This window comes from Echinops telfairi, unplaced genomic scaffold (assembly GCF_000313985.2).
Source record: "Echinops telfairi isolate 266 unplaced genomic scaffold, ASM31398v2 ScPeMD7_7468;HRSCAF=8506_2, whole genome shotgun sequence".
NCBI lineage: Eukaryota > Metazoa > Chordata > Mammalia > Afrosoricida > Tenrecidae > Echinops > Echinops telfairi.
In genome coordinates this window covers 694,136-719,428 of record NW_022111371.1, presented here as the reverse complement: position 1 = coordinate 719,428, position 25,293 = coordinate 694,136, and the positions used below count along the sequence as shown (strand labels likewise).

Sequence of the window (25,293 nt, the reverse complement as noted above, 5' to 3'; positions counted from 1 at the left end):
CCTTGTTTGGCCCATAGGCTGGATGTCCCCCACCCCTGTCTAGAGCATTGTCTTTTGCCTACTTGAAGACCACCCGAGTGAGGTCCTCCGGCATGCATTCTTTCTCCTTTCAAACATAGTCTTTGTTTCCCAGTTTTGACACTGAATCCCCTCACCATCATCAGGATGCACCCCATTACCCTCTTAGAGATTATCCCCAAGAAGAAAAGACTAATCCATCGGTTCCCAAATTATGCCCTTTTCAGAAAAAAAAGTACTCGACGACGCATTCCCCCTTCCCCTACCTGCCCCTCCCACCCCCGGCAATTAAAAACTTTTGTACTATAGCCCACAATCCAGGATAAAGGGTGAGTGTCTGCTTTTTGCAGTCCCCTGGATCACTCCAGCACCCCCCAGGTGGGGAGGGGTGGTATTGCTCACCTTGGAAACCACTGGTCTACGTCCTTGTGATTCAAAGCGTGAGCCACAGTCAGCAGCTTTAGCATCACTTGGGGGGTTCCTCACTGCTAAACCCCTGACCACTACATCAAGACTGTCCACGTCATGAGCCAGTCAGGGTGCAGTATAACACCAATGAAACATACAACTTTCCTCTAGTTCTTTAATGCCCCCCCCATCCCCCACTATCATGACCCCAGTTCTACCTAACAAATCCTGCCAGAACAGAGCATATACACTGGTACAGATAAGAGTTCTCAACACATGGAATCCAGGACAGATAAATCCCTCAGAACCAATAATGAGAGCACTGATACCAGGAGGGGAAGGGGAAGGTTGGGGGAGAAGGGGGAAACTGATCACAATGATCTACATATAACCCCCCTCCCAGGGGAGCAGACAACAGAAAAGTGGGTGAAGGGAGACAGCAGTCAGTGTAAGACATGAAAAAATAATTTATAAATGATCAAGAGCTCATGGGGGGAGGTGAGCTGATACCAAGGTCTCAAGTAGAAAGAAAATGTTTTGAAAATAGTGATGGCAACATATGTCAAAGGTGCCTGACAAAACAAATGGATGTGTGGATTGTGATAAGAGCTGTAAGAGCCCCCAATAAAACGATTTTTAAAAAAACAACTGTCCACATGATTTTTTGCACACTGCACTTTGGACAGCCCTGACCTAACCAGCGCAGAGCATAACTCCTTTTCTCTGAATGGCAGTCGAAGATGGCATTCGCTTATAAGATCAATTGCATTACACCCTTGACTCTGAGTTTCCTGTTTTCTGAAATGCCAGTTTTCACACTTGCTTCAAGGCCACATCTTCCCATACTGCCCTGTCCTGGGACTGAAGCATCCAGCAACTGTCCCTGATCTTAAGGACCAAACATAGATCACGTTCATCTGTCTCTAGTGCCAAGGCAATGGTGGGATACAGATGGGACACTCATGTAAGAAGTAACAAAATAAGTGACTGATGCAGGGCTCCAAAGGAGGCAGGGACTCATACTCTCTCTCCACATCACCCCTGCCTCCTCAGTGCCCACTCTGTGCTCGGGCAGGTCCTCTCTTCATGACCCAGAGATGGCTCGGAGCTGTGGGTATTCTTGTTCAAGTCAGGTGGGGAAAGAGCACTTTCAAGGAACTGCTGGGTTGGGAGTCTTTTTCTTCTCTTTCTTAGAAAACTCAGCAAATGTCTCCTTAGCCTTGCTGGAATTCTCTACTCATTTCTGAGCCAATCACAGAGGGCCAGGCGTGGATTCAGACAGTGATGGGTTTTAAGCAGATGAGGACCCGCCTCCTGCTGCCGAGAGAGGCTGGAACAAGAGCAGGATCCAGCAGGAGGTCCAGGTGTTGTTCTTGGTGGGAGAAGAGGTGAAATGGACACCGGGGAAGCAATTGACCAATATCCACCACAATGCTCAGTGTCTGCATCTCAGTTTCCTTGGGATCTTGCACTGGTTTCTCAAGATGTCCAACATCCCGGCAACCCCGAGCTCGGGTTATGGCCAGAATGCGCTATTTTTATATGCCACACAAATCATTCTTCTCCATCACGTTGCATCAGCAACAGACTTGAAAGGGCCCTGGCTCACCTCCTCCAGGAATAACAAAGCTGCACGGGGGTTCCTTGAGCCACTCCAAAAACCACCCCAGAGCGGTTTGCCACACATAATAGAGGGCGCGCCTGGAAGGCAGCATCCAGCCACCGGCTCTGCTTGAAAACCTTTCCGTAAGGAGCACAAGTGACCACAGGGGATTTGAAATTTTATAGCCGTGTCTTCGGGAGACCAAGTGCCTAAAACTAGATGGAAAGACATGTAATTTCTCAAATGAAAAACCGTGGACAGGAGAGGTAACAGAACGGGTAAAATAAGTCCAAGTGCTAGGTTTTTGCTTCCAAATTAAAATCCAAGGGATAGGGGATAGGGGAGGATGGTAACAAGGAACTCAGCAGCCCGCATTGGTCATCCCGTTCTGTGCGTCCACTGCTTACTACTTGCTTTGGGGTCCCCAGGCTCCCCAGGGCGGCCTGAGCTTAGACGAGGATTCTGATGAGACCAACCTGACGATCAGAAGGCAACCTGGCCACCACTGACCTCTGGGTGGCTGGTCCACTACCACTTCTCAAAAGAACCCTGGCTGCTGAATCTCCAGGGGCAGGTCAGCTGGGTGATTGTGGGGGGAACCTGTCCCCAACCTGCTCCATTCTAGGTCTAGACTAGGTGGGGACACCACCCCTACTACTGCCTGGAGGAGTAACTTTGAGCCCACTGCTTGTTCACCCTCACCTTCTATTTCTGCCTGTGTTAAAGGGGCGCCATGGTGCCCCCTCAAAGATGGGTGTAAAAAATAACAAAACATCACATGGCAAGTGCCCAGAAATGTCACCCTGCACAGGACATCGTCGCCCCCTGCTCAGCTCCACTTGGTGCTCTGCCACTGTCAGCACTCAACAGAAGCACTCGGGTATGCTTCTGCCGGATCACAGGCCTTGCCCCCGTCTCTCTACCTCCTCACTGCCCACCTCTGGGGACACCGTACCTTGTAGTCCTGTCTTACTCCCAGGCCTCGAGTCAATTCTGACTTATGGTGACCCTTAGGGCAGGGTAGCATTGCCCATGTGGATTTTCAAGACTGTCCATCTTTCCAGGATCACCTAGTGTAATCCTGTAGTAACTGTAATGAAGTTTCTAAAAAATACAGCATTTTGAGGAGCAAGAGCTCACGCTTAAAAACTATATAAAATGAGCAAAAAGAGCATATTCTCAATTCTTACTGGATGTAAAACCTTGGGCAAACATTTAATAGGAGGCTTCAATCAATCCTGCTTTTAAAACAGCAGAAACACAAGATACCTCTCCTTGGGGTAAGGCGAGGTCCTTGGGAACAGAGGTCTCGTTTATACAACTTTACATTCCCCTAGAAGCCTGGTAGTGTAGTTGTTAGGAGTTGGGCTATAATCCACAGGTCAGCAGTTTGAAACCACCAGTCGCTCCATGAGAGAAGAGAGATAGGGTTTTCTACCCCTAAACAGTTACAGTCTCAGCTCTACCCTGTCCTACAGGTTCACCAGGGGTCATTATCAACGTGACTGAGTATGCTTGTATGGAAAAGACCAAGTGGGGGAGAAGCATGGACACAGCTACTGTCTCGGATTCCCACAGGGGCAGATCTACCCAGCCCTACAGGGTCTCTGGGAGTCAGAATAACCTCCACGGCAGCGAGGGAGTGCAGGGCCCAAGCACACAAGGTGCCTGTTAGAAAGGCAACAGGAGGGAGGGAGCGAGCGTGCTGCAACTCCGCAAAGGGCTTGTTGCCTTGGAGGGTGCTCAACTGTCACAGAATGAAAGAGACCCGGGCAGGGGTGGGGGCTCCAGCTAGACTGGAACCCTTCTGTGCCAGGGCCTGAAGCTTGCCTTTCAATCTGTCTGGCAAAGAGACCTAACAGCTCTCAGGGACAGTCTGGTATTAAATTTCACAGAAGCTTTAATTCTGTATTTAAATAGACCGACTTTCTGTGACTAAGAGGAGGATGGCTGAAAGAAGAGTCTGGAAAACAAAGTAAATGAAATAAATTTATTTGTGGGAGAGAAACAGTCTGATCCACAATGATCAACAGTACATAACCACCCACCCTGGGGTACTCTGACTGCGCCTGCCTTAGGGAGAAACCCTGCCCAGAGCAGCAACAGCCGACCAACCTGGGAGTTTCAAGCAATACATCTTGATACAGTAATAAAAATACAATAGCAAATACTCACTACTATGTTAGCTATAATCTACTAAATATAGAAACAGTTTGGGGCCTTTTGGTTAAAAAAATGAAAAAAATATTTCTATTACAGTTTCATTTCAAGCGTTTTCCATTAAATACAACTTTTTATGTATTTGCACTCACTATAGATAGCAAAAGAATGTCTTCATAAGTATCTGTAGATAAGACAGACAACTTATTTGAGCGTCCGAGCTCTGGAGTCCACTTTGCCAGGTGTGAGTTCAGAGCAGAGAAGGAAGCGGTGCTATGGGAAAGCACCTGGCTGGACCATCGAGGCTTGGGTAGTCTGCACATGCAGCTGAAAACTTACAGCAAGGCCAAAACCACGTGAAGACAGAGAGAGAACCACTTGGGCCATTGCCAGCGAAGGCGTCTCGTTCCAGAGAGGAGGCTTTCCAGGTGGATTTCCAAGTGTGTGGTCCCAAGGTGAATTCTCCCCAGTGCAGGGAGCTGGCTGTGGTGGGAGGCGACACTTACTGATGGCACAAGCTGGGAGGAAAGGGTGAGCTGAACTACAGAGATGGCTGCTGATAAGCTGCGTCCCTCAGTCTCTGGGCCTCATAGGGCAGCCGGGCGGTGGGCAGCCGGGCGGACGAGGGCCCTCACTGCACTGTACACATGGAGCTGCGAGGCGGGTTAACAGTTCTTGACATGGGCTCCTGGTTGTAGTTTACAATGTCTGCCTTCACCACCCTCTGTCATAAAAGAAAACAGAGTTATTATCAGGCCATCAGCACAGTTAGAAACCCCTCTGCAGTCTGTTTGTGCTGTATGAACTCTGGTGAACTCCTGCAGACAGACAGGACCCATGAGGCAGGAGCTGGTACTGAGAGACCCAGTCAGAGAGATCTAATGAAGAGCTGGGTCTTTTTTGTTTTGTTTGTTTGTTTTCTAAAGCAGCAGTGGCGCCCACTCATGGGGTCTCGCCTGGTTCCTCTGACACTAATTTAAAGTGACCATGCATCTCATGAAAAGTGACACGTCAGGAGGAAACCGTCAACCTCAGTTACCATTAAAGCAACGGAATGAAAGTGAGTCATCACACATATGTCCATGTGCAGAGAAGGTCATTGCTTCCTCATCTCCGAGTGGAAGTCATTGCTTGTTAGAGTCCCATAACCTGCTCTATGATGTTTTCGAGCCCTAAGAAGAGGTATAAAAGTGAGGGCACGTCTAAAGGAGAAGTGTTTTGAGTAACTCCATTTTAAAAACTACCCTCCTAAATGCCAGGCTCACTATGAAGAATGACACACAAAATATGGTCCCAAAATAGGCAATTCCCACATATACTCCAGTGTAGACCTGCCTGAGAATCAGCCAACGCGCCTACTTTTACCACAAAAACTGCATTAAAAATATGCCGAAAAACTTGGCTTATACACGAATATATACAGTACTTCAGATTAAAAAAAACATATTTAAACCAGAAGTCATTTTTAAATCTTCCCTCCTTCCCACTAAACACAGTTTAAGGACTATCTGAAAAGACAAATCTAGTGTCCAGATATCTAAGGAGCGAGTAGAACATATGTTAAATTCTGAGTAATGTTTTTAACTAAAACGAGACTTTTTGTGTTTTCAACTCTTTTAGCACTCTGCATACCCAGGCAGACAAAAAAAGGAATTAAAAAAAGGTTGTAAAATATTTTTTCAGGTACCAAGCTATTTCAGGAAAAATGGCAAGGAACGAATGAAATAACTGCAATTCTCCACTGTACTACACGTATCACAAATGTGGCAACAAGGACAAACGTTTGAAAGTAACTGCAACGTTATTTCAATTTGTTGAAAATTCTTATTTAATTTGAAAGTCTCTTGGCAAAGAACCCATTTTTCAAAATCCCACAATAGTACTTCAAAACCCCAACCCAACCCACTGCTGTCGATTTGAGACTCAGATCAGCCCTGCAGGACACAGTAGAACTGCTTCTTAGGGATCCTGGGGGCACAGTGCCCCACCCTTTCACCAGCAGAGCAAGGTGGTGGGTTTGAACCACTGACCACATTGGTTAGCAATTCGGTGCTTAACTCACCGCACCACCAGGGCGTATGCAATAATTACCTGGGATGTATGGTAATTATCTGAACTTCTCTATTCATAAGGATAAAGAACCAGTCCACGTTCACGCTCTCTCCCAGGCCCCCTCCTCCAATTACAACACGGTGTGCACGAGTACCTGCACTACTGCACTGTACAGATTCTACTCTGAGCAGAGCTGCCATGCTGGTTCTCATCTTCCGGGTACTTCACTATTCCTGCCCTGACAACGCGCTGTCAATTCCGTGCAACACAAGCAAGATGAAAAAGAAGAATGGGGGGAGGGGGGGAGACAAAAATGAAAGTATGTTCAATGAGTGGCAACAGAAGAGGGCAATAAAGCAGAAAACAGAACAGAAATAAACACACTTTAAACATGCTACAAAAGAAATTGCAGAACATTTGTAAACAAAAGCAAAGAAGAACCAAGAAATAACATTGACTATTCATGACTGGAACAGCTTGATGCACTGAAGCTCCCTAGCAAAGAGTGAGTTCTACTTTTGGCCCTAGTTACCCGTAGCATACAGAGGTAAAGGGCGGGATTTCAGAGAGCCCTTGGGAAGCATGGGGGCTTTTCGACCTAGAACTTAAGAGAAATATCTGCCCACGAGTTGCTGTGGACATCATGGGGAGACACACAACTGTCACACAAGACACACCCAGCTAATTGTGCTGTGTGGGGGCTGAGAGGAGGCTTATAATCTGCTGTGGGAACACAAAGGGAGGACTGATTCGTGTTCTTTGAAGGTGGAGAAGAAACGCAGAAATCAGAGAAAGCCATAAGCCATTTGCCATTTTTAAGTCAAATCGTATTCATTGCTGATGAAAGACTTCCTTTTCAAGAGAACTCCCCTATCCTCCCAATCCTATAAGCTCCGTACTTTCAAATTCCAAAAGAAACCAACTTCAGTGTGCCGTGGTCTTTCATTTCTTTTAAAACCTCACTGAATTCAAAACTTAAGCACCACAGCTGTTGCTTCAAGCATTTAACGGTTTTGCTAAATAGACTCAAAACGACTTTGTTGTTTATTGCTAGAGTCCCGATGATGGTAAGACCATGTAGGACGCATACTGGTATGTATGACAGCACCAACACGCTTCCCAATTTGAGTCCTGAAACTATCTTCTCTTACCCTCAAACTGCAAATTTTCTTATTCATATCAGAAAGTCTTCCTGCATAAGGGCATCTATTAATTTATAAGCAGAAATAGAGAAACTCTGTAAAATAGGCTGCTGGTGCTGATACCGTCTTGTACTACCACTGGAAAAAACCTCAATGGTAAAGGGACAGGATGTTTAGCGTACAGGGGCACATGAGCCCTGGGTGGACCTGCTTACGTTCCCTCATAAGGAGCATGAACTTTTGGACAAGGCCGGTGATGGATGAAGCACTCAGCCTGTTGCTGTCAACAGAAGCTTTACCCAGTGCCAAACAAGGTATTGGGGGGGGGGGGGGGGCACACCAATGCCATGCTGAATACTGTTATATGATCTCCCCAAACCTAATTGTATCATGCCAAACTGTGGGATACAAGGAAGAAAGGGGATTTTTTATAACCAGTAAGGAACTCATTAATCCCTCAAAATGCTGTTTTAAATCCTACCCTATAAACAAACACAGCCAGGTTCCTGACCTGTGGTCAAGACATTTGACTAACATAAATGACTCGGGTTTTCATCATTTATTTCCATCAAATGAATGAAGAACTTGCAATGCAACATCCTTCTTCCAGGCCCTGTTTGACATCAGGCTTTGGTCAATGTCCCTGCACTGGCTCTGCAGACCCAAACATTTGCTCTCTGGGCAGAGAAGAGCATGTGCCACACACACTTCTGGGTAGGTGGGTTCACAGTCGTCCACTTGCTTATGAGTCACTTGTTAAAAAGGTTACCTACAACAAACCAACTTCTACTTTTGGAGGTGGAGTGAAAATAATTATCCTGGGTAAAGCAGCTGGGCTGCAAAAAAGGGGAAAACTTTCAACAAGATGGACAGACACAGTGGCTGCCTCGACGGGCTCAAACAAAGAACAGTCGTGAGGCTGGCGCAGACCGAGCCATGGCTGGTCTGTTGGGCATGGAGTCGCCATGAGTTGGAACTGGCTCCAAGGCACCTCACAACAGGAGGAACGCAGCCACGTGGCTACACACTGGCACAGCCCTTATTTCCTAAGTACAGTACTGGTCATGGAAGTGGGCGCTATCCTGGCAGAAAGCAGGAAATCAACTAGAAGTTGGGGGAGAGCGGCATAAGAAGATGGTCTTGGGAAAACACTCAAGATAAATTGGGTCATTTCTGCAGCTGTCACTTAATCCAGACTTCTCCCTGAGAAAGCTGTAGTTTTCCAAGTCTAGTATATGGAACAAATGTACCTTAAAGGCGAAATGAGTGCCACTGTCTTTCTAGCAAAGCCAAGCAGGATTTTAGGTACTGGGGAAATTTATATACAAGAGGCATGCTCTCGCCTTTTGAGATACATATGAGTGTGCCAGGGAAAACAGAGGTATACCTATTAAAGATGATGGTTTGTAAGCATTCAAAGAGCAACAAGATTACAGATTGCCAATTAAAATGTAGATGATGATGTTGTTAGATGGCATTGAGTCACCAATGGTGGCCTAGTCCTGAGCCACCCTCCCAAAGTGCCACTGTGGCAGCCACTGTGACAATCCACCTTGTGATGGTCTTCCTGTTTTTCAATGACTCTCTATCAAACAGGATGTCCGTCTCCAGTGACTGATCTCTCCTGGTAAGTCCAAAGTACGTGAGATGAAGTCTCACTCTCCTGACTTCTAAGAAGCATTCTTTCTGCTTGTACTTCTTCTTATAAACAGTTTTGCTCATTCTTCTGACAGTCCACAACAGTACGTTCAATATTCTTTGCTAACACCATATTTCGAATGCATCAGTTCCTTGATGTTCCTTATTTATCATGTGAGGATATTGAAACTATCATGGCTTGAGGGGTCAAATTATGCTTTGGCATTTGAACACACAGAACCAGATTTACTCAAGGCAATAAATCATTTCATTTCTTGACTGCTGCTTCCAGGGGCACTGGTTATAGATTCAAATAAAATGAAACCCTTGATATCTTTAATATTTTCCCCACACATCATGATGTTATATAGCTATAACATGCTCTGTGTTACAAAGCCTGGTACTTTGCATATGGTAGAGTGTTTTTATAAACTACTTGTCCCCTGCTTATAGCAGGCCAGTATGTGCTGCCAGAGCATTCTTATCTGAGCAAGCTACTTTCTCTGGTCTTCACACTCTCCGGATCCATGAAACACAAGGGTTGTTTGAATACTGTCTAAGGACCCATCTGGTTTTGAAATTACCTGAAAAGTAAGTTTGAAAAATTAATGGGTGAAAATCAAAATGGGATGTGATATGGGTATCCACTAAAAAAAGGTTCAATATTTGAGGGTAAGAGTAGTGTTCAGTGTAAGAAAGAAATTTCAGTGCAGTGTTTGTGATGGTATTGGGGAAAACAATAATGTGATTAACATCTGGGGAAGAAGAATTCAAGTTTCTTACCAGCTTCTAGTATTGAATATTGACCAATATCCAGAAAAGACAAAGTCTTAGGACCGGGGGTGGGGGGTATCATGGGCACCTGTGTTGGGCAGTGACGTGTTAATAAAGATTCAACCAGAATTGGGGGCATGTCTGCTCCATGCCAGGTCCTTTGTTTGACAAGGTCAGACACAAAAGTAAAATACTGGGATAGGACAAGGCTCGGATCGTTACCAAGTTAGTGAACGTCTCAGGTGTGAGAGAACATTTTGTTTTGAAGAAACTTGCATATCTAGTTCAAGCCCAGTCAGAGCCATACTTTGTTATTTAGAATGTAAAAATTTCAAGTATTAAAAATACATTAAGACCTCTTACCACCAAATATCTTAGCAGCCACATCTCCTTGTTCTGATTCAAACTGAGATAGACAGATAAGGACTCTGCTTTCTTCTTAAATTACCTAAGCATTCTCGTAGGACTAGATGTTAGACTTCCTAGAAAGTGGCAGCTGAAATTTACTTCTCTCTTAAAATGTTGCTGTTCTACAAACCAACAAATAAAAATCTCAACAGTCTGGGATAGTAGAACACTTGCTAATAACTATTCCCAGGGTTCATATTCATGTAGAGGGAAGAAGAAAAGGAGACTGCAAATGAAACTTCAAAGTACATTGGGAATGGTGAAAATTGCATGTCTACTCTACTTAGGTGTTTAAGTATTTGTCTTCCCCTGATACCTTTGAGTATCATCTCTTTATCTCCAGATTCCAATGCGGTCCCTGGCAAAAAACATGCCCTCAAAAATGTTCCTAATAAACTGTATTCACACGCTGTTCTCCCTCTTTCTCCTTCTTCATGCTCTTGTGGAGCTCATGAAAAATGCTGCAGATACAGGAACAAGCTAGGCTACAATGAAATGGTCTCTTTACATCATCAGTGAATGATAAAGCCCTCATCATAAATATTGTAATAATGTGCCCACGTTAAAAATTAAAACATGCTCATAGGTATAACAGGAAAACATTGTTTGGGGGTGGGGGGTGGGCATGGATTGAGCAGTTGTCAAAAACATTTAATCCCCACATTTGCATAAAAATGTGGTCACAAATCCAATTACCCAAAACAGCAATTTCCATGTGACTGGTGAGTTCAGTGCCTTCTTTATAAAACAATACAGGGTCCTTTCAAAGGTTACCTTGAATCCCTTCAGAAATCCTTCAAAATGGCATTTTTTTAAAAAAAAAAAGCATTCACTGAAAACAGGCAGTACATAGATGATCTTTTAAATACACTTTCAAAAAATTTTTCCACTGCAATATTAATTGTTCAAACAGTCGTTTCATTGGCAAGGGAAGAGCAAACTATATTACATTAAATGCCCTAAGTTCAGAAAAAGATAATAAGGCTTCCAGCCACGCACAGAGGACTCTGACAAACATAACAAATGTAGCAGTCGTTTAAATTCCTCTTCAAATGAATCCATTAAGGGCTCCACCAACACACTACAGCTAGAACTCACACTCACAGCATAAGAGGGAAGACATGTGCTAACAAACAAGGTGGGCGTGAAGGGCAGTGCTGGCATGATCAACACACCGAATATCCTTCCAGTGCGCACGCACATGGTTTGAGTCTCTCTCTAAAGTCGCCAGAGTAACTGTGCTCTCTCAAGGCAGGAGCTCAGAAGTGTTGAGAAGCATCTCCCCAAGTCACACCTTTCAAGAGTATCCTGCTACCCCTCCTCATCCAGCTCTCCTTCAGCCTGAGCCAGTCTCCTTCTCAGTCAGCAGGCCAACCTGCCAGTGCCAGGAAGGTTTCCCTCCCGACTGAGCCCACCAAACACTGTTGTATTGTTGTGCCGTTCTCTGTTTCTTCGGCCAAGATATCTCGGGGTGATCCTGGATTACTACCCTCTCCTATGCAATCGTCCCATAAGTCCTACTTCGTCTATGCAATGTCTCTTGCACCCAGTCTTCCCTTCTGCACTCAGAGCACTCGCCTTGCCTCTTTCCCAGGCAACCATACTGAAAAAGGAGAAACCCAATGCCATCGAGTCAATTCCAACTCATAGCAACCCTGGAGGACTGAGTAGAACTGCCCTGTGGGTTCTGAGCTGTCGATCTCTATGGTCGCAGACAGCCTCATCTTTTCCCATGGAGTGACTGGTGAATTCAAACTACTGCCTTCGGTTAACAGTTCAGTTCATGACCCACTAACACGCCTTGGCTCCTTTCCCACCACAGACACAAAAAATTCCAATTCGATAATTTTAGTTAGTCCTACTTAAAAATATTTCCCACTGACTACAGGATGAATAAAACTCATCAACTTGGCATGCACAGACCTCTATAATCTGTTTGCAAAGTCTCTTTCCATTCTGACACAATGGTCATTTAACTAAAAACTGCTCTTCTGATTCCAAAATACAAGTCACACTCTTCTCCAAGTGTGTCATTTATGTCAGCTTCTCTTTCAGCATTGTCTTCTCCCCCAAGTCACAGTGCCCATTATAAGACTGGAAACACAAGAGGCACAAGCATCACACAAACCTGGCTTCAAATCCTGGCTCTAGAGCCTCCTCAGCCCCTCATGTGGGTAAGTTATTGACCTCTTTTCAGTCTCTTATTTCCTGCCAGTAAACTGAGGCCATGTCACCTGGCCCCACAGAGTCATTCTCTCTCAACAGCCATCGAGTCGATTCCCACTCATAGCCACCTACAGAACAGAGTAGAACTGCCCCTATGGGTTTCCAAGACCATAACTATTCATCAGAGTACAAAGCCTTGTCTTTCCCCCAAGGAGAAGCTGGTAGGTTTGAACTACTGACTTATGGTTAGCAGCCCAGTATATAACCACTACACCACCTGGGCTCTTTACAGAGTTGTTAGAGTCAATAAGGTAACAAAGTGTGTTGGTAATCATTAGTCATTTTCTTCATGGAAGGAGGAAGACCTTTTTAAAACTTCTTTCAGTCCTCTTTAGACTCACAACTATACTGAGAACATATGTTCAATAAACAGTTCATGATTGCTCGGTCATCATTCATGGCCTCTCTCATCAAAGAAAACCAAAAGGCATAGGAGATCCTTCCTTGACTTCTGGGTCCCTCCAAGGTATATGCAGCCCTGCCAGTGCTCCCACGGCCATCTCCAGCACACCTTTGTCTCTTCTGCGGCCCAAACAAGGAGCCATTCTGATGTGGCCAGGAGCCAGTTACGTGGCAGAAGACATCCTGCACAGGGCCTGACCCTAAGTGCTGGCACAGACGCCTTCTGAACGATGAGAAATCCAAGGAGCCAACGTCTGGGAGCACCAGATAATCAAGTCCAGTCCCAGACACACCGCATCAGCACAACCATTTTCAACCGATATTTGCCTTAATTGCTTTCAAAACACATATCTAAAGAGTCCGCATGAGGATAAGACACAGAACTAACTCTGAAAGAATTAAAGAGAAAGTTAAGGGTGGGAAAAGATAATTATACCTTTTTAGTTGGATGGGTGGGTAGGTGGAGGAAACTGAAGGAAAATGCAATTCACTTGTCGCTTCTAACCAAACCACTTCTGAAGCTTCCCTTTAAACTATAGGCTCTTGCTCTGATTTTCATTCTATCACATATGTGAACTGGTGTGCTATTATAGTGGTATTTTTAAGTGCTTGACTGCTGGTGTTCATGTTTATTTCTAAGTCTAGGAGTATGGATACACTATATTTTTGAGGGAGGAAAAAGAGCACAAAGAATTATGCAAACTACCTAAACCAGAAGAAAAATATGATTTATTTAATTTGGCCAGTGACCGCTCCACTAAGAATTCTACTGTATTTTATGATTCTTGGTTTAAGGTTTACTCTTGGGTTTCATATTCCTGTATTATTTTCCATGAAGTAATATGACTATCAATTTAGGTGGAACAAAACACCCTTTTATAAAGTGTCCCTTTTTTAAAAAAAATGAAAGAAAATCCTATTAGTACACTAATTAGACAAAGGAGCTTTAAAAACTCATCCTCTTTCCTACTCTCCTAAAGGACATATATTTATTCCTGGAGCCGGACATAGTTCTTGAACCCTGGCATCAACGTTTATAGAAACAGGAACACCTTATAAATCCAGGTATAAACTTTCTAGGCCTATGGAAAAAAACTCAGAAATCCTTAGTGATCGATAACATTATTATAAGCTAACAATAAAATAATAACCAAACCAAACTCACTGACATTGAAATGATGCTGACTCATAAAGACCTTATAGAACAGGTAGCTGCCCTTGTGAGTTTCTGAGACTTTAACTCTTTACAGGAGTAGAAAGTCCCATCCTACTCCCTTGGAATGGCTAGAGGATTCAAACCTTGTGGTTAGCAACCCAACCCACTATACCACCAAGGCTCTAAACTAATATTTAGAGCCAATAACATGATAATGAGGATGTTCCAGAGATAAACAGCACTGATTTCTAAAATCAGAGACTTTCAACCAAGCAAACACAAATTGATAACAAATAGAGTAAACCTTTCTGAATAAAGATTAAGTTTTGATAAATAATCTTAATTGGGGTGAACTATAAAAAGAAGAGTGTAAAGTAATCTTGTCCACTAAGTTCACGTAAAACAATATGGCAGGCACTTGAACCAGGACTCAGTGGTGAAAGCCCTGGTCTTCCCATCACAAAGAACAAAACGACGATGCTCCAAGGGCACTGCCCCTTCTGCAATGAGCCCAGAGTCCTGCAATCTGCTCCTAAGGTTGTTGAGAGGATGTGCATGGACTGCATAAATGAAGAAGGATTCAGGATTGAAAATTAGTATCTTGTAAGAAATCCATTATTTAAAAAAAAAAAAACAGAGTTCAGAATAATCACCTGTGACTGTTCTATTTCTGCTTTGTTTAATTTGATTCCAAGGATTTCAGCAGCAACTTTCTGAAAACACAGGAAGACCTACATAACAAAAATAAGTATGGATGATTTAAAACAGGCATATTCAAGTTACCTTCAAATAAATTAAAACTTTCTAAAAAATGATAAACAGCAAAAACTACAAAAATACGATGTACCAGGTAATTCTAAAATTAGCTTATTTGACAAATACAGCAATTTTTAAAATGTAGCAATTTTTGAAAATGATTAAACCATAATTTTTAAATCCATGCAAGTAACTGAACTGGTATAAAATTATACATAGCTCTTTAAAAAAGATTTTTTTTGAGGCTCTCATCAATTTCAACAAATTATCCAGAACTTTTGACCAAAACACTATCGCACTCTTCATTGCATTTTTTATCGGTTCAGAGTATAAGAGCAGCATATTCCAGTATAAAATCAAACTCACTGCCATCGAGTTGGTTTCGACTCATAATGCCCTTATAGTCGAAGGTAGAATGGCCCTCATTGGGGTTTCAAGGCTGTTAAGTATTTTCAAAACCAAGCTGCTCTTGCTCCCACAATGCGGCTGGTTGGTATAAACCAGTGACCTTTCAATTAGCTTCCAAGCAGTTAATTATTACAATGCCAGAGCGCCAGAAAAAGGTAAGCCTAAAACCCACTGAGTTGATTCTGACTCCTACTGGCCCTATGTGGAGTTTCTGAGACTAAATTTTAGGGAAGCAAACAGCCTCCTCTTTCAAACAACAGCATCACCAAGTGGGCGGTGGGAAATAGTTGTGACATTTATGAAAAATGACTCATGTTATGGGTTGAATTGGATCTTCCATCAAGAATTTTGAATGAAGTATTGAAGCTCTAAGCCTCATACCAGCCCAGGTGGCCCCGTTAGTAAAGACTCAGCAAACGCCATCAGCTAGGTTAGCATGTGGTCAGGGAGCACGTGCTCTGGAGCTGGTAGCCTCACAGAAAGGAGAGGATGTGTAGAGGACGGATGCCAGGGGACACTGCATTTGCAAACCAAGAACACCCACGGTTACAAAGGCAGGAGAGAGGTTTGAGGAGGGTTCGCTCTGAGAGTCCCAGATCAGCCAATTCAGCTATGGGACACCAACCCTCCCTCTGGAACTGTGAGTGCGGCAATGAGTTCCCACTATGTGAAGCCACCCACTTTGTGGTATTTCCCCGTGGCATTCCTACGAATAGCAGCACAACTGATATCCCTCCAATGTAATATGGCCATGCCATTTAAAAGACAAACAGTAATAAGTTATATACAGATCACAAACAGAAAAGCTCTGGCTAATGAAGTGTTTATACTTTTGATCTCGAAAGTACAGTAATGGTAATATTAAAAACTTTAATTAAAGTAGTGAAATCTTGTTGTTTTTTTCTACAAGTTAGGCAAATGTTTGTGAATAAATAAAGTTCTATGGGTTAAAAAAGGGATAGTGATAAAACATACTCATAACAAGGCTGATGGTGGTAGCAATTACCTTAGCCTTTCTAGTGATTTGGCAATATGTTTCAATCCCTTTTCTAGGAATGAATCCAAAGGAAATAATCAGAAACGTCAAACTTCTGCACAAGATCTTACGCTAGAGAATGCTGTCTAAAGCATGGAAGCAACCTATGTGTCCAACAATAGGGACTTGGCTGAATAAATTCTTAGCAATGTACTTACAGGATTAAACATTAAATAGTATACAAAACATACTTCACACAAAAATATAAAAAGTAATAGCCATCATTATTTCCATATGATTTTTTTGGTAAGTCCTATAGTCTTATCACTTGTGCTCACAAATCCTGCCCCTAACACTACTAGCTGCGCAACCTACACCCTGTCATTTAGCATTGGGCTGCTAATCAAAAGGTAAGTGGTGTGAGCTGGAAGGGGGGAAGTAGCACCATGTGTTTCTGTAAAGATTTCGAGCAGTTCTAGTCTGCCCTGCAAGGGGTACTGTGCCTCTGAATCAACTCGACAGCTGCGGGTTGGCTGTCTTTATTCATGCGCACCAGGAAAAGGGCTTGATTCAGCATTTCTCAACTTGGGGGTCTAACGACCCTTTCACAGGAGTCGTCCGATTCATCACAGTAGCAAAATTACAGTTATGAAGTAGCAACGAAAATAATTTTATGGTTGGGGTCACCAAAACATGAGGACGGTGGAGAACCACTGGCTAGAAGGAATCATCAAGTTCTGAATGGCCATCTCTGGTTGTTGGGATTAGGAGTGCTTTTTATTTTCTGCTATATTTTTTAATTCCACACAATTATCTGAAATGAGTTACACAAGTAATGTCACCAGAACAAGCATGGCATATCAAATGTAAGTAAGTTTATGTCTCCAATAGCAATTAATTTGCTCCGAAAGTTAATGAATGAAAAAGAAGTGTTCACGACTTTACTCACTGAATCCCCTGTCTTGGCTGAGACAAAGTGGCTGGTAAGACCATTTTCCTGGCAAAACCACGCATGTTTTTCAGCTTTGACAGTTCGCATGTGCTCCAAATCAACTAGAAAGGAGGGAAAGAGAGAACAAAATTCAATGTTGTGAAGTTAATCGGTATTTTCTGGTGTTGGGATGCTGAAGTTCGATTTGCCTTTTTATATTTTTTGAATGCTGTGTCCAAGCTTGGATACTAACTGTGTAACACTGGGCAATTAAATTCTCCTCTTTGCGCCCAAGTTTCCACATGTAAAGCCTGAGAGGAATCAATGCACGACCTTACTTAGAATCCTTTGAGAGCTACACCGTGTGAGGTGCTCAGCAAAATGACTGGCACATGCTCAAGTGCTCATAAATTCAACGCCAACCTTAGTATCTACACAGCTTGGGCCATACACATGATGCTCAAGAAGGCCTCCTGAACTCAGTACATTCACACCCTGCAGTTATCAGAGGGAAGGTGGCTAAGTATGGTTGAACTGTAATTCCACAATTACCAACAGGAAAGTCATAATTCGGATATATTCTGAACATTGCACCACATACTCTTACCAGCGTAATTAGTCATGGTTTAGTTTCACAAAGCTATAGGTCAGTTGTTTCCAGTTCCACAGTATCCTTTTTGAGACCACTGAACAAGAGTCTATGTCCTTGAAATGCTGTAGATGCTTTAAAGCAAACCAGGGTACTCAAGTCCAAGGCTGGTTTTATGTGACACTGGCTATTTTTTCAAATGTGACCCTTTATTGAATGGTTTCTCTTTTTACACTACAGACCCTATAAGTGTGTTGACTCAATGCCGTGAAGTTATGAGGCAAATATATTCACAGGATTTGAGGACAACAAGGTTCTTTGAGTCAATATGGGAAGAAAAAAAAAACCTTAAACCGATTTCCTGAGGGAGGTACCCAACTGACCTGTAAAAACTTGCAAATTTGCAAATCTAGTAAGTCTGCATAATAGTGGCAATTGATTCTCAACTTTAAAATGCCTTCAGATAACATAAAATACTTTATTTGAAATTATATTGCAGGTCTTTCATTTGTAGGTTCTGGGAGGTTTTTGATCTAGTGGGCAATTCCTGAGCAAGTCCCATTTATGTTGCCTACCTTGGCTATGAAGGCATTGTTGTGTCGTGTTTGTGTTTTCTGTTCGGGCCCCATGCTGCTGTTCCTGAGACCTTTAATTCCAAAACAGTCCAGAAAACATCCAGGTAGCACAGGTATCAAAATGCAAAGCGTCCCCTGCCGAGCCCCCAAAGAAACAAAGGGCCAAAATGCTACCCCATTAGTGCTGGCATATATACACCTACATTATCATAATATTGAAGCTAAAACAGTTCCTTAATTCAACAAGAGTTAGGAATAGCCCATGGCACTTGGACAAATTCCCATCAAAATAAACGTGCTGTATGAGATGCTCTCTATCCTTGTACTCTTTGTTCTTTCTCCTTTTTATCCTTTTCTTCCCCTCAACTCCCCACCTCCCAAATACATATATCTGGAGTTTTGAGCGATTTAATAACCAAGTACAGGGTAGTTTCCGGATAAAGAGAATCATACAGTCACTAGTACCACCACTGGCCATTCAAAAAGAAGTCCCTTATTCAAACAGCATTACTTGAACACCGACTGTAAGCGAGTGAAATGTGGTGGGCAGTGAAAACAGTGATGGAAAGGGTATAATCTAGGCCCCTGTGAACACAAACAGGTCAAAGTAACAACAACTTGAAATATTAGGTGACTTCAGGGGAAGTCACTTTTTATCACCAAAGGACAAAAGGGTGACATGGTTGTACAACTCAAAGAATGAAATCAATGACACTAAACGGAACATGTAGAAACTTGAATTGTATGCTTTGCTGTATATTCTCAACAACAAAATAATCTTTCAAAGAATTAAAAATGAGTCTAATTAAATAAGTGGCGAATAGGACCCAAAACAAAAAATCATATCGATGTGAATGATGGGAAGCACGGAGTAGAGATCCAAAGCCCAACTGTAGACAATTGGGCATCCCCTTGGGTCACAAGGATCTTGACGAGCCAGTCAGGGTGTAGTACAGCACCGATAAAACATACAACTTTCCTCTAGTTCCTTAATGCTTCCTCCCCCACACTATCATGATCCCAGTTCTACTTTACAAATGTGGCTAGACCAGAGCATGCACACGGGTACAGATAAGAGCTTGCAACACAGGGAATCCAGGATAGGACCAACAATAAGAATAGCGATACCAGGACGGAAAAGTGAAGAAGGTGCAGGGAGAAAGAGGCAACCGATCACAATGATCTACATATAACCCCCTTCCCAGGAGGATGGACAACAGAAAAGTGCAGGTGAAGGTTGACATCGGTCAGTGTAAGACATGAAAAATAATAATTTATTAATTATCAAGGGTTCATGAGGGAGGGAAGGTGGGGGAGGGAGGGGGGAAAATGAGGACCTGATACCAAGGGCTCAGGTAGAAACAAAATGTTTTGAAAATGACGATGGCAGCATATGTACAAATGTGCTTGACACAATGGATGGATGGATGGATGGATTGTGGTAAGTGTTTTAAGAGCCCCCAATAAAATGATTAATAAATAAGTGACGAATAGGCCTTTTCATTTGTTATATTAGAATTCTGTAGGCAGCATCTAAGCAGGCTCAGTTAAATAAGAGTACTTTACTCTTAAAAACCCAGATATAAACTCTTAAGACACAGTTATGGTGAGATGCCAGGAAAATATTTCTTTTCATATATGGGATAATTCCCATATGCTGTAATCATTTAATTTCCTTTTTGTCCTTTAGTTAACTACTCATCTTCTTTATATGTTAAATTCCATTTATGTCTAAGCAAAAAGGACAAGGGCATTGTTATGTGCATATAATTTTTTTTAGCCTAAACCATACTACACCATATTTAAACATAATCTGGCAATTGCAATGGAAAGTGAATTTAACAGTCATTGATTAAGTCATCCATTCAATGAGTATTTGAGTGTCTAATATGCCTAGTCATCACTCATTCATCAGTTTGTCGTACTGTGATGGCACGTGCCGCTGTGGTGCTGGAAGTCATACCACCAGTATTTCAAATACCAGCAGGGGCACCCATGGTGAATTGATTTCAGAGGGGCGTCTAGACCACAAGCAAGCTTGGAAGAAGAATTCAGCTGTCCACTTTAGAGACATTAGCCAATGAAAACTCTATGACTGCTAGCAGAGCACTGTCAGCCACACTGCTGGAAGATGAGCCACAGAGGATGGGAGGGACTCAAAAGAAGACTGGAGAAGAGAAGGCGCTTCCAACTCCAGTCTGTCTTAAAGATGCGGTGGTACCCAAGTTTCCAAGAGGTTCCGGATGGGGCTCAAAATGAGGAGAAACAGCTAAAAACATCCCTTATCACTCAGAACAAGGTATATATGAAGCATGACTCCAGGGAAATTTGATCTCTAAAAGGGATTATTGATGACTGAAAAAAATGCATACAAGGAAAAGGAAAGGTAGCTTTAAAAAGCATGGCCTTGGTAACAAAGCTGGAGATTGCATACAAATATTCTGCAAGACAAGTCCCTGAAAAAGAACATCACGCTTGCTAAAGTAGAAGGGCAGAGAAGGGAGGAAGATCCTGATGAAATGGATTGACTACAGCAATGGGCTCAACATGACAACTGGGCAGATGGATGACAGAGGACCAAGAACTGTTTCCTTATGTTGTACGTAGGGTTGCTATAAGTCGAGACAAATTTGATGGTACCTATATCACACAATAATCAATTATTAGCTTAAGGTCTTTGGTCCAACACTCCGCCTGCCCCTGTCCCCCAAAAAACTCACTGCCAAATGGATTCTGAGTCATAGTGACCCTGTATCTCAAGTCACTCTAAATCTCAATTCTTCATGTTTGAAATTAAAATAATGCTTTTCCAAGATTCCTACGAGGTCCCAAGGTATTGAGTAAATTCTGAAACAGATTTTAGGTTGTTTTAGATGTATCCTAAACTGGTTTCTATGCTTCTGTTCTTGTCCAACATCCTTTCTCCTACAGCCACCAGAGCTCATACTACACCATTAGTTACAACCTCCAGTTCCTTTCATATTGCTATTTGCATACATACACAGTGCTACTTCACTTAACATCTGTGATACATTCTGTAAAACAGGATAGTATGTGATTTGGTCATGCAAAATGAAGACCATGTCATAGACTGGTCCTGTTTACTCTTCAAGTATCTTGAACAAATTACATGCCTTAGCAGTGATGGGTGCCATGCTACCCTGAGGGGGATTTGTGTTATTTATGTTATGAACTGAGCTATTAGCAGTTCCTCCATATCTGATCTAGGTCCTTCTCATATTTTTATCAGCATTATTATTCAGTGGAGTCCATCTTCAGTTTAACAACTTGGCAAAGTTTCTGTTTTGAAGAACCTGCATGATTGCCAACTGTGATATGCTTATCCTGAGCAATGGCATTTACTCTTTCACTGGGTACCATTTAAAAAACTTTCACTATACTTCCAGGTTGGTATTTGCCTCCTGCTGCTGTTCTCACAAGCATGGATTTCACTGCACATGGGAGCCGTGATGCACTTCATGATTTTATATATACAGATGTTTGTTGTTGTTGTTGTTGTTGTTGTTTGGGGGGGTTGTCCTCCCCCTTCCCCCCGCCCCAAATCATTGTTTATTGGCAGTGAGCTGGAAAGGGTAATGGAGTTAGCATACACAGACAACACCGCACACCGCTGTCACAAGGGCAGTGAGAGTGAGAGGAAAAGTGGCCTGGAGCTTAAGTGGTGCCCTCCCATCAAGAGGTGGGCATGGGAGGGGGCGGGGGGCCTGGAGTGTTGAGAGGGCAGCCTCCACCACCTCCATTTCGTAGGCATGGTTAGAGATGACGAGGGACTCGCTGGCTGCAGCCCCAGCCTGACTGCTTGCAGTGTACTTCCCTCGGCTCACTTGATGGACTCCCCCTGGGCCGCCTTCAGGCTCCTTCTTGCCACCCCAGGCCTTCAGGGCAGATGCCTGCAGAGCTCACCCATAGGAGAAGGTCAGGGCCCATGGATTCAGCAGGGGGTCCTTTTTGATGGCGTTGAGGTTGATGGATGCCTCCTCCTCGCTCTGGCCTCCAGACAGGAAGGTGACCCCAGTAACAGAAGCGGGCACAGCGCGGCACAGTGCAGTGATGGTTGCCATTAGCAATCTACTTGTGCCAAAATTTCTGTGTGCAGGCATGGCCGGGGGTAACCATATTGGGCTTCAGCAAGGTGCCTTCCAGGTAGACGTGGTGGTCACTCAGGACCTCTAGGCGACAGCCATCACCTTCTCAGTGACATACTGGCAGCGCTTCAGGTCATGGTCACCGTTGGGGAGGATCTCGGGCTCCACAATGGGCATGATGCCATTCTGCTGGCAGGCGATGGCATAACGGGCCAGCACGTTGGCATTTTCCATGATGGTGAGGGTTGAAGGGGTATGTTCCCCAATCTTCAGCACAGAGCGCCACTTGGCAAAGTCAGCGCCATCTTTCTTGTACTGGGCACAGCGCTCAGACAGTCCATCCAGCCCTTGGGTGGTGGTCTCGCTGATTGTTCCTGCCAGGGGCACCACACCCTTGTCGACCTTGATGCCCACGATCCCACCCTTGGATTTGATAACTTGGGGGAAGGAGCACCCATCATCCGCCTTCTGGTAGAGAGTCTCATGGAAGAGGAGGACACCCCCAATGCAGGGATTCACCCAGTCGTCAGCGGCCAGCAATAGCTGGTGATAGAAACAGCAATTCTCTTCAGTGTTCTCGGTCCCAATGGACTGTGGCCACTTGGCAATGCTTCCAGTGGACTCATCTGCAGCCAGGATGGCCTTGCTCAGAGCCACAACGCAATGGGCAATGTCCGACAGCTCCTTCTTCTGCTCTGGGGTGAGCGCTGGGTATGGGTAGGGCATGGTGGCAAGTTGCTTTCCTAAATCTTGCTGGGTGTTGCCCAGCTGAGGGCAGGGCTGTGCAGCGGTGTCTGAGCTATAGGAAAAGGCCAGAGTCCAGGACAGGTGGGTCATGTAGAAGTTGGACCCTTCTGGCTTGCGACTTGCCATGGGGTCACTTTGCCTTCCTGGAGGCTGAAGGAGTGGCAACCGGTGTGATCAGCAGCAGCGAGCGAGTGCCTGTTGTTGCTGCTGTTGTTGGATGCAATTGAGTCGGTTCCTACCCCTAATGACCCTATCCACAGCAGAACGAAACACTGTCCAGTCTGGCACAATCCTTACAATTGTTACTATGCTTAAGCCCATTGTTGCAGCCAGTGTCTATCCATCTCATTGAAGGCCGCCTTCTTTGGGAATGCCCCTCTGATTTACCAAACATGCTGTCCTTCTCCAGGGACTGGCCGCTCCTGAAAATATGTCCAAAGTATGTAAGATGAATTCTCGACATCCTTGTCTCTGGCCACACAGGAAGCACTCTGGTAGCACTTCTTCCGAGGCAGTTTTCTCTGTCTTCTTGAGATTCCAAAATGAAATCCTCGAAAACTTCAGTTTTTTCTCCAACTGTCATGGTGCCACCTATTGGTCCAGTTGTAAGGATGTTGGTCTTCTTTACAATGAGCTGTAATCCATACTGAAGGCTGTAGTCCTTGGTTTTCAACAGCAAGTGCTTCATGTCCTACTCAGTCTCGGCAAGGTTGTGTCATCTGCATAGCCAATGCTATGAATATGCCTTCCTCCAATACTGATGCTGCACTTATCTTCTTATAATTGTTTCTTTATTTGCTCAGCATATGGATCAAACAAGTATGGTCAAGGGTACAACCCGGACACACACCTTTCCTGATTTTAAACCATGCAGTATTCCCTTGTTCTGTTCACACAACTGCCTCTAGATCCACGTATTAAGGTCCACATGAGAACAATGAAGTGTTCTGAATGCCCATAGTTGCTTTTAGCCAAGATCAGTCTGATGTCAACAATGATATCCTTTGTTCATGTCCCCTCTTCTGAATCCAGCAAGAACCTCTGGAAGCTCCGTCAATGTACTGCTACAATTGTTGGCTGGTTCTTAAACAAAATTTTATTTGCATGTGGTATTAAAGATATTGTTCTATAATTTGAGCGTTGTGTTGGGTCACCTTTGGAATGTGTACAAATATGGCTCTATTCCAGTCAGCTGATCATGTAGCCATCTTCCAGATTTCCTGACCCGGCATAGAAGAGTGAGTGCGTCCAGTGCTTCATCAACTTGTAGAAACATTTCAATTAGTATTCCACCAATTCCTGGGGCGCGTTTTTGGCTAGTGCATTCAGTACAGCTTGAATGTCTTCCTTCGGTGCCATTGGTTCTTACTCATATGCTACTTCCCGAAATGGTCGAATAAGGACTAGTTCTTTTTGGTACAGTGACTCTAGGTACTCTTCCCTTCTTCTAATGCTTTCTACATCACTCAATATTTTGCCCATAGAATCTTTCAATATTGCAACTTGAGGCTTGAAATTTTTTTCGATTTAAAGTATGCTGAGAATGTTCTTCCTGTTTGGTTTTCTAACTCTTTCTAACCTTTACACGTTTCATTACAATATTTACTGTGTCTTCTCAAGCTACCTGCTGAAATTTTCTGCTCAACTCTGACTTCATCCTTTCTTCTACTTAACTATTCTAATATTAACAGCAAGTTTCAGTCTCTTCTGGCATCCACTTAGCTCCTTTCCTGTCTTTTGAATGACCTTTTGTTTTCCTCACAAACGATGCTCTTGATGTCCTCCCACAGCTCAGCAGGTCTGTTATTAGTGTTCAATGCAGCAAATCCATTCTTGAGATGTTCTCAGAATTCTGGTGGGACAGGCTTTAAATCATAGTTTGGCTCTTGTGAACTTGTTTTAATTTTCTTCAGGTCATCCTGAACTTGATGGTCTGTCCACTCAGCCCCTGGCCTGATTTTAGCTGCCAGCACTGAGCTTCTCCATGGTGTCTTTGCACAAATGCAGTCTATTTGATTTCTGCGTATTCCACCTGGAGAAATGCGTGTCTGTATAGTCACCATTTGTGTTGTTGAAAAAGGTATTTGCTATGAACAAGTCATTGGTCTTGCAAAATTCTATCATGTGATCTCAAGCTTCATTTCTATCACCAAGACCATATTTTTTTAAATCATTTTTTTAGGGGCACATACAACTCATCACAATCCATACACACATC

The 25,293-nt window shown here is 43.6% G+C and overlaps 1 protein-coding gene and 1 pseudogene across 2 annotated transcripts in view; both read right to left on the bottom strand.

Moving 5' to 3' along the window:
• Positions 1-4,005: 4,005 nt before the first annotated feature.
• RAB28 (RAB28, member RAS oncogene family) overlaps positions 4,006-25,293 on the bottom strand; it is a 74,819-nt gene continuing 53,531 nt past the window's right edge. Inside the window, exons 5-8 of one of the 2 annotated variants that reach the window (XM_004707757.3) lie at positions 17,077-17,180; positions 14,641-14,718; positions 6,396-6,490; positions 4,830-4,913 (exon numbers count right to left, since the gene is read on the bottom strand). In XM_004707757.3, coding sequence (XP_004707814.1) covers positions 6,401-6,490; positions 14,641-14,718; positions 17,077-17,180 — 272 coding nt within the window. In that variant the 3' untranslated portion in view covers positions 4,830-4,913; positions 6,396-6,400. Of the gene's footprint in view, positions 4,914-6,395; positions 6,491-14,640; positions 14,719-17,076; positions 17,181-25,293 lie in introns of both variants that reach the window. The other variant, XM_004707758.3, reaches the window with a different exon arrangement.
• LOC115873479 lies at positions 21,825-23,201 on the bottom strand (annotated as a pseudogene).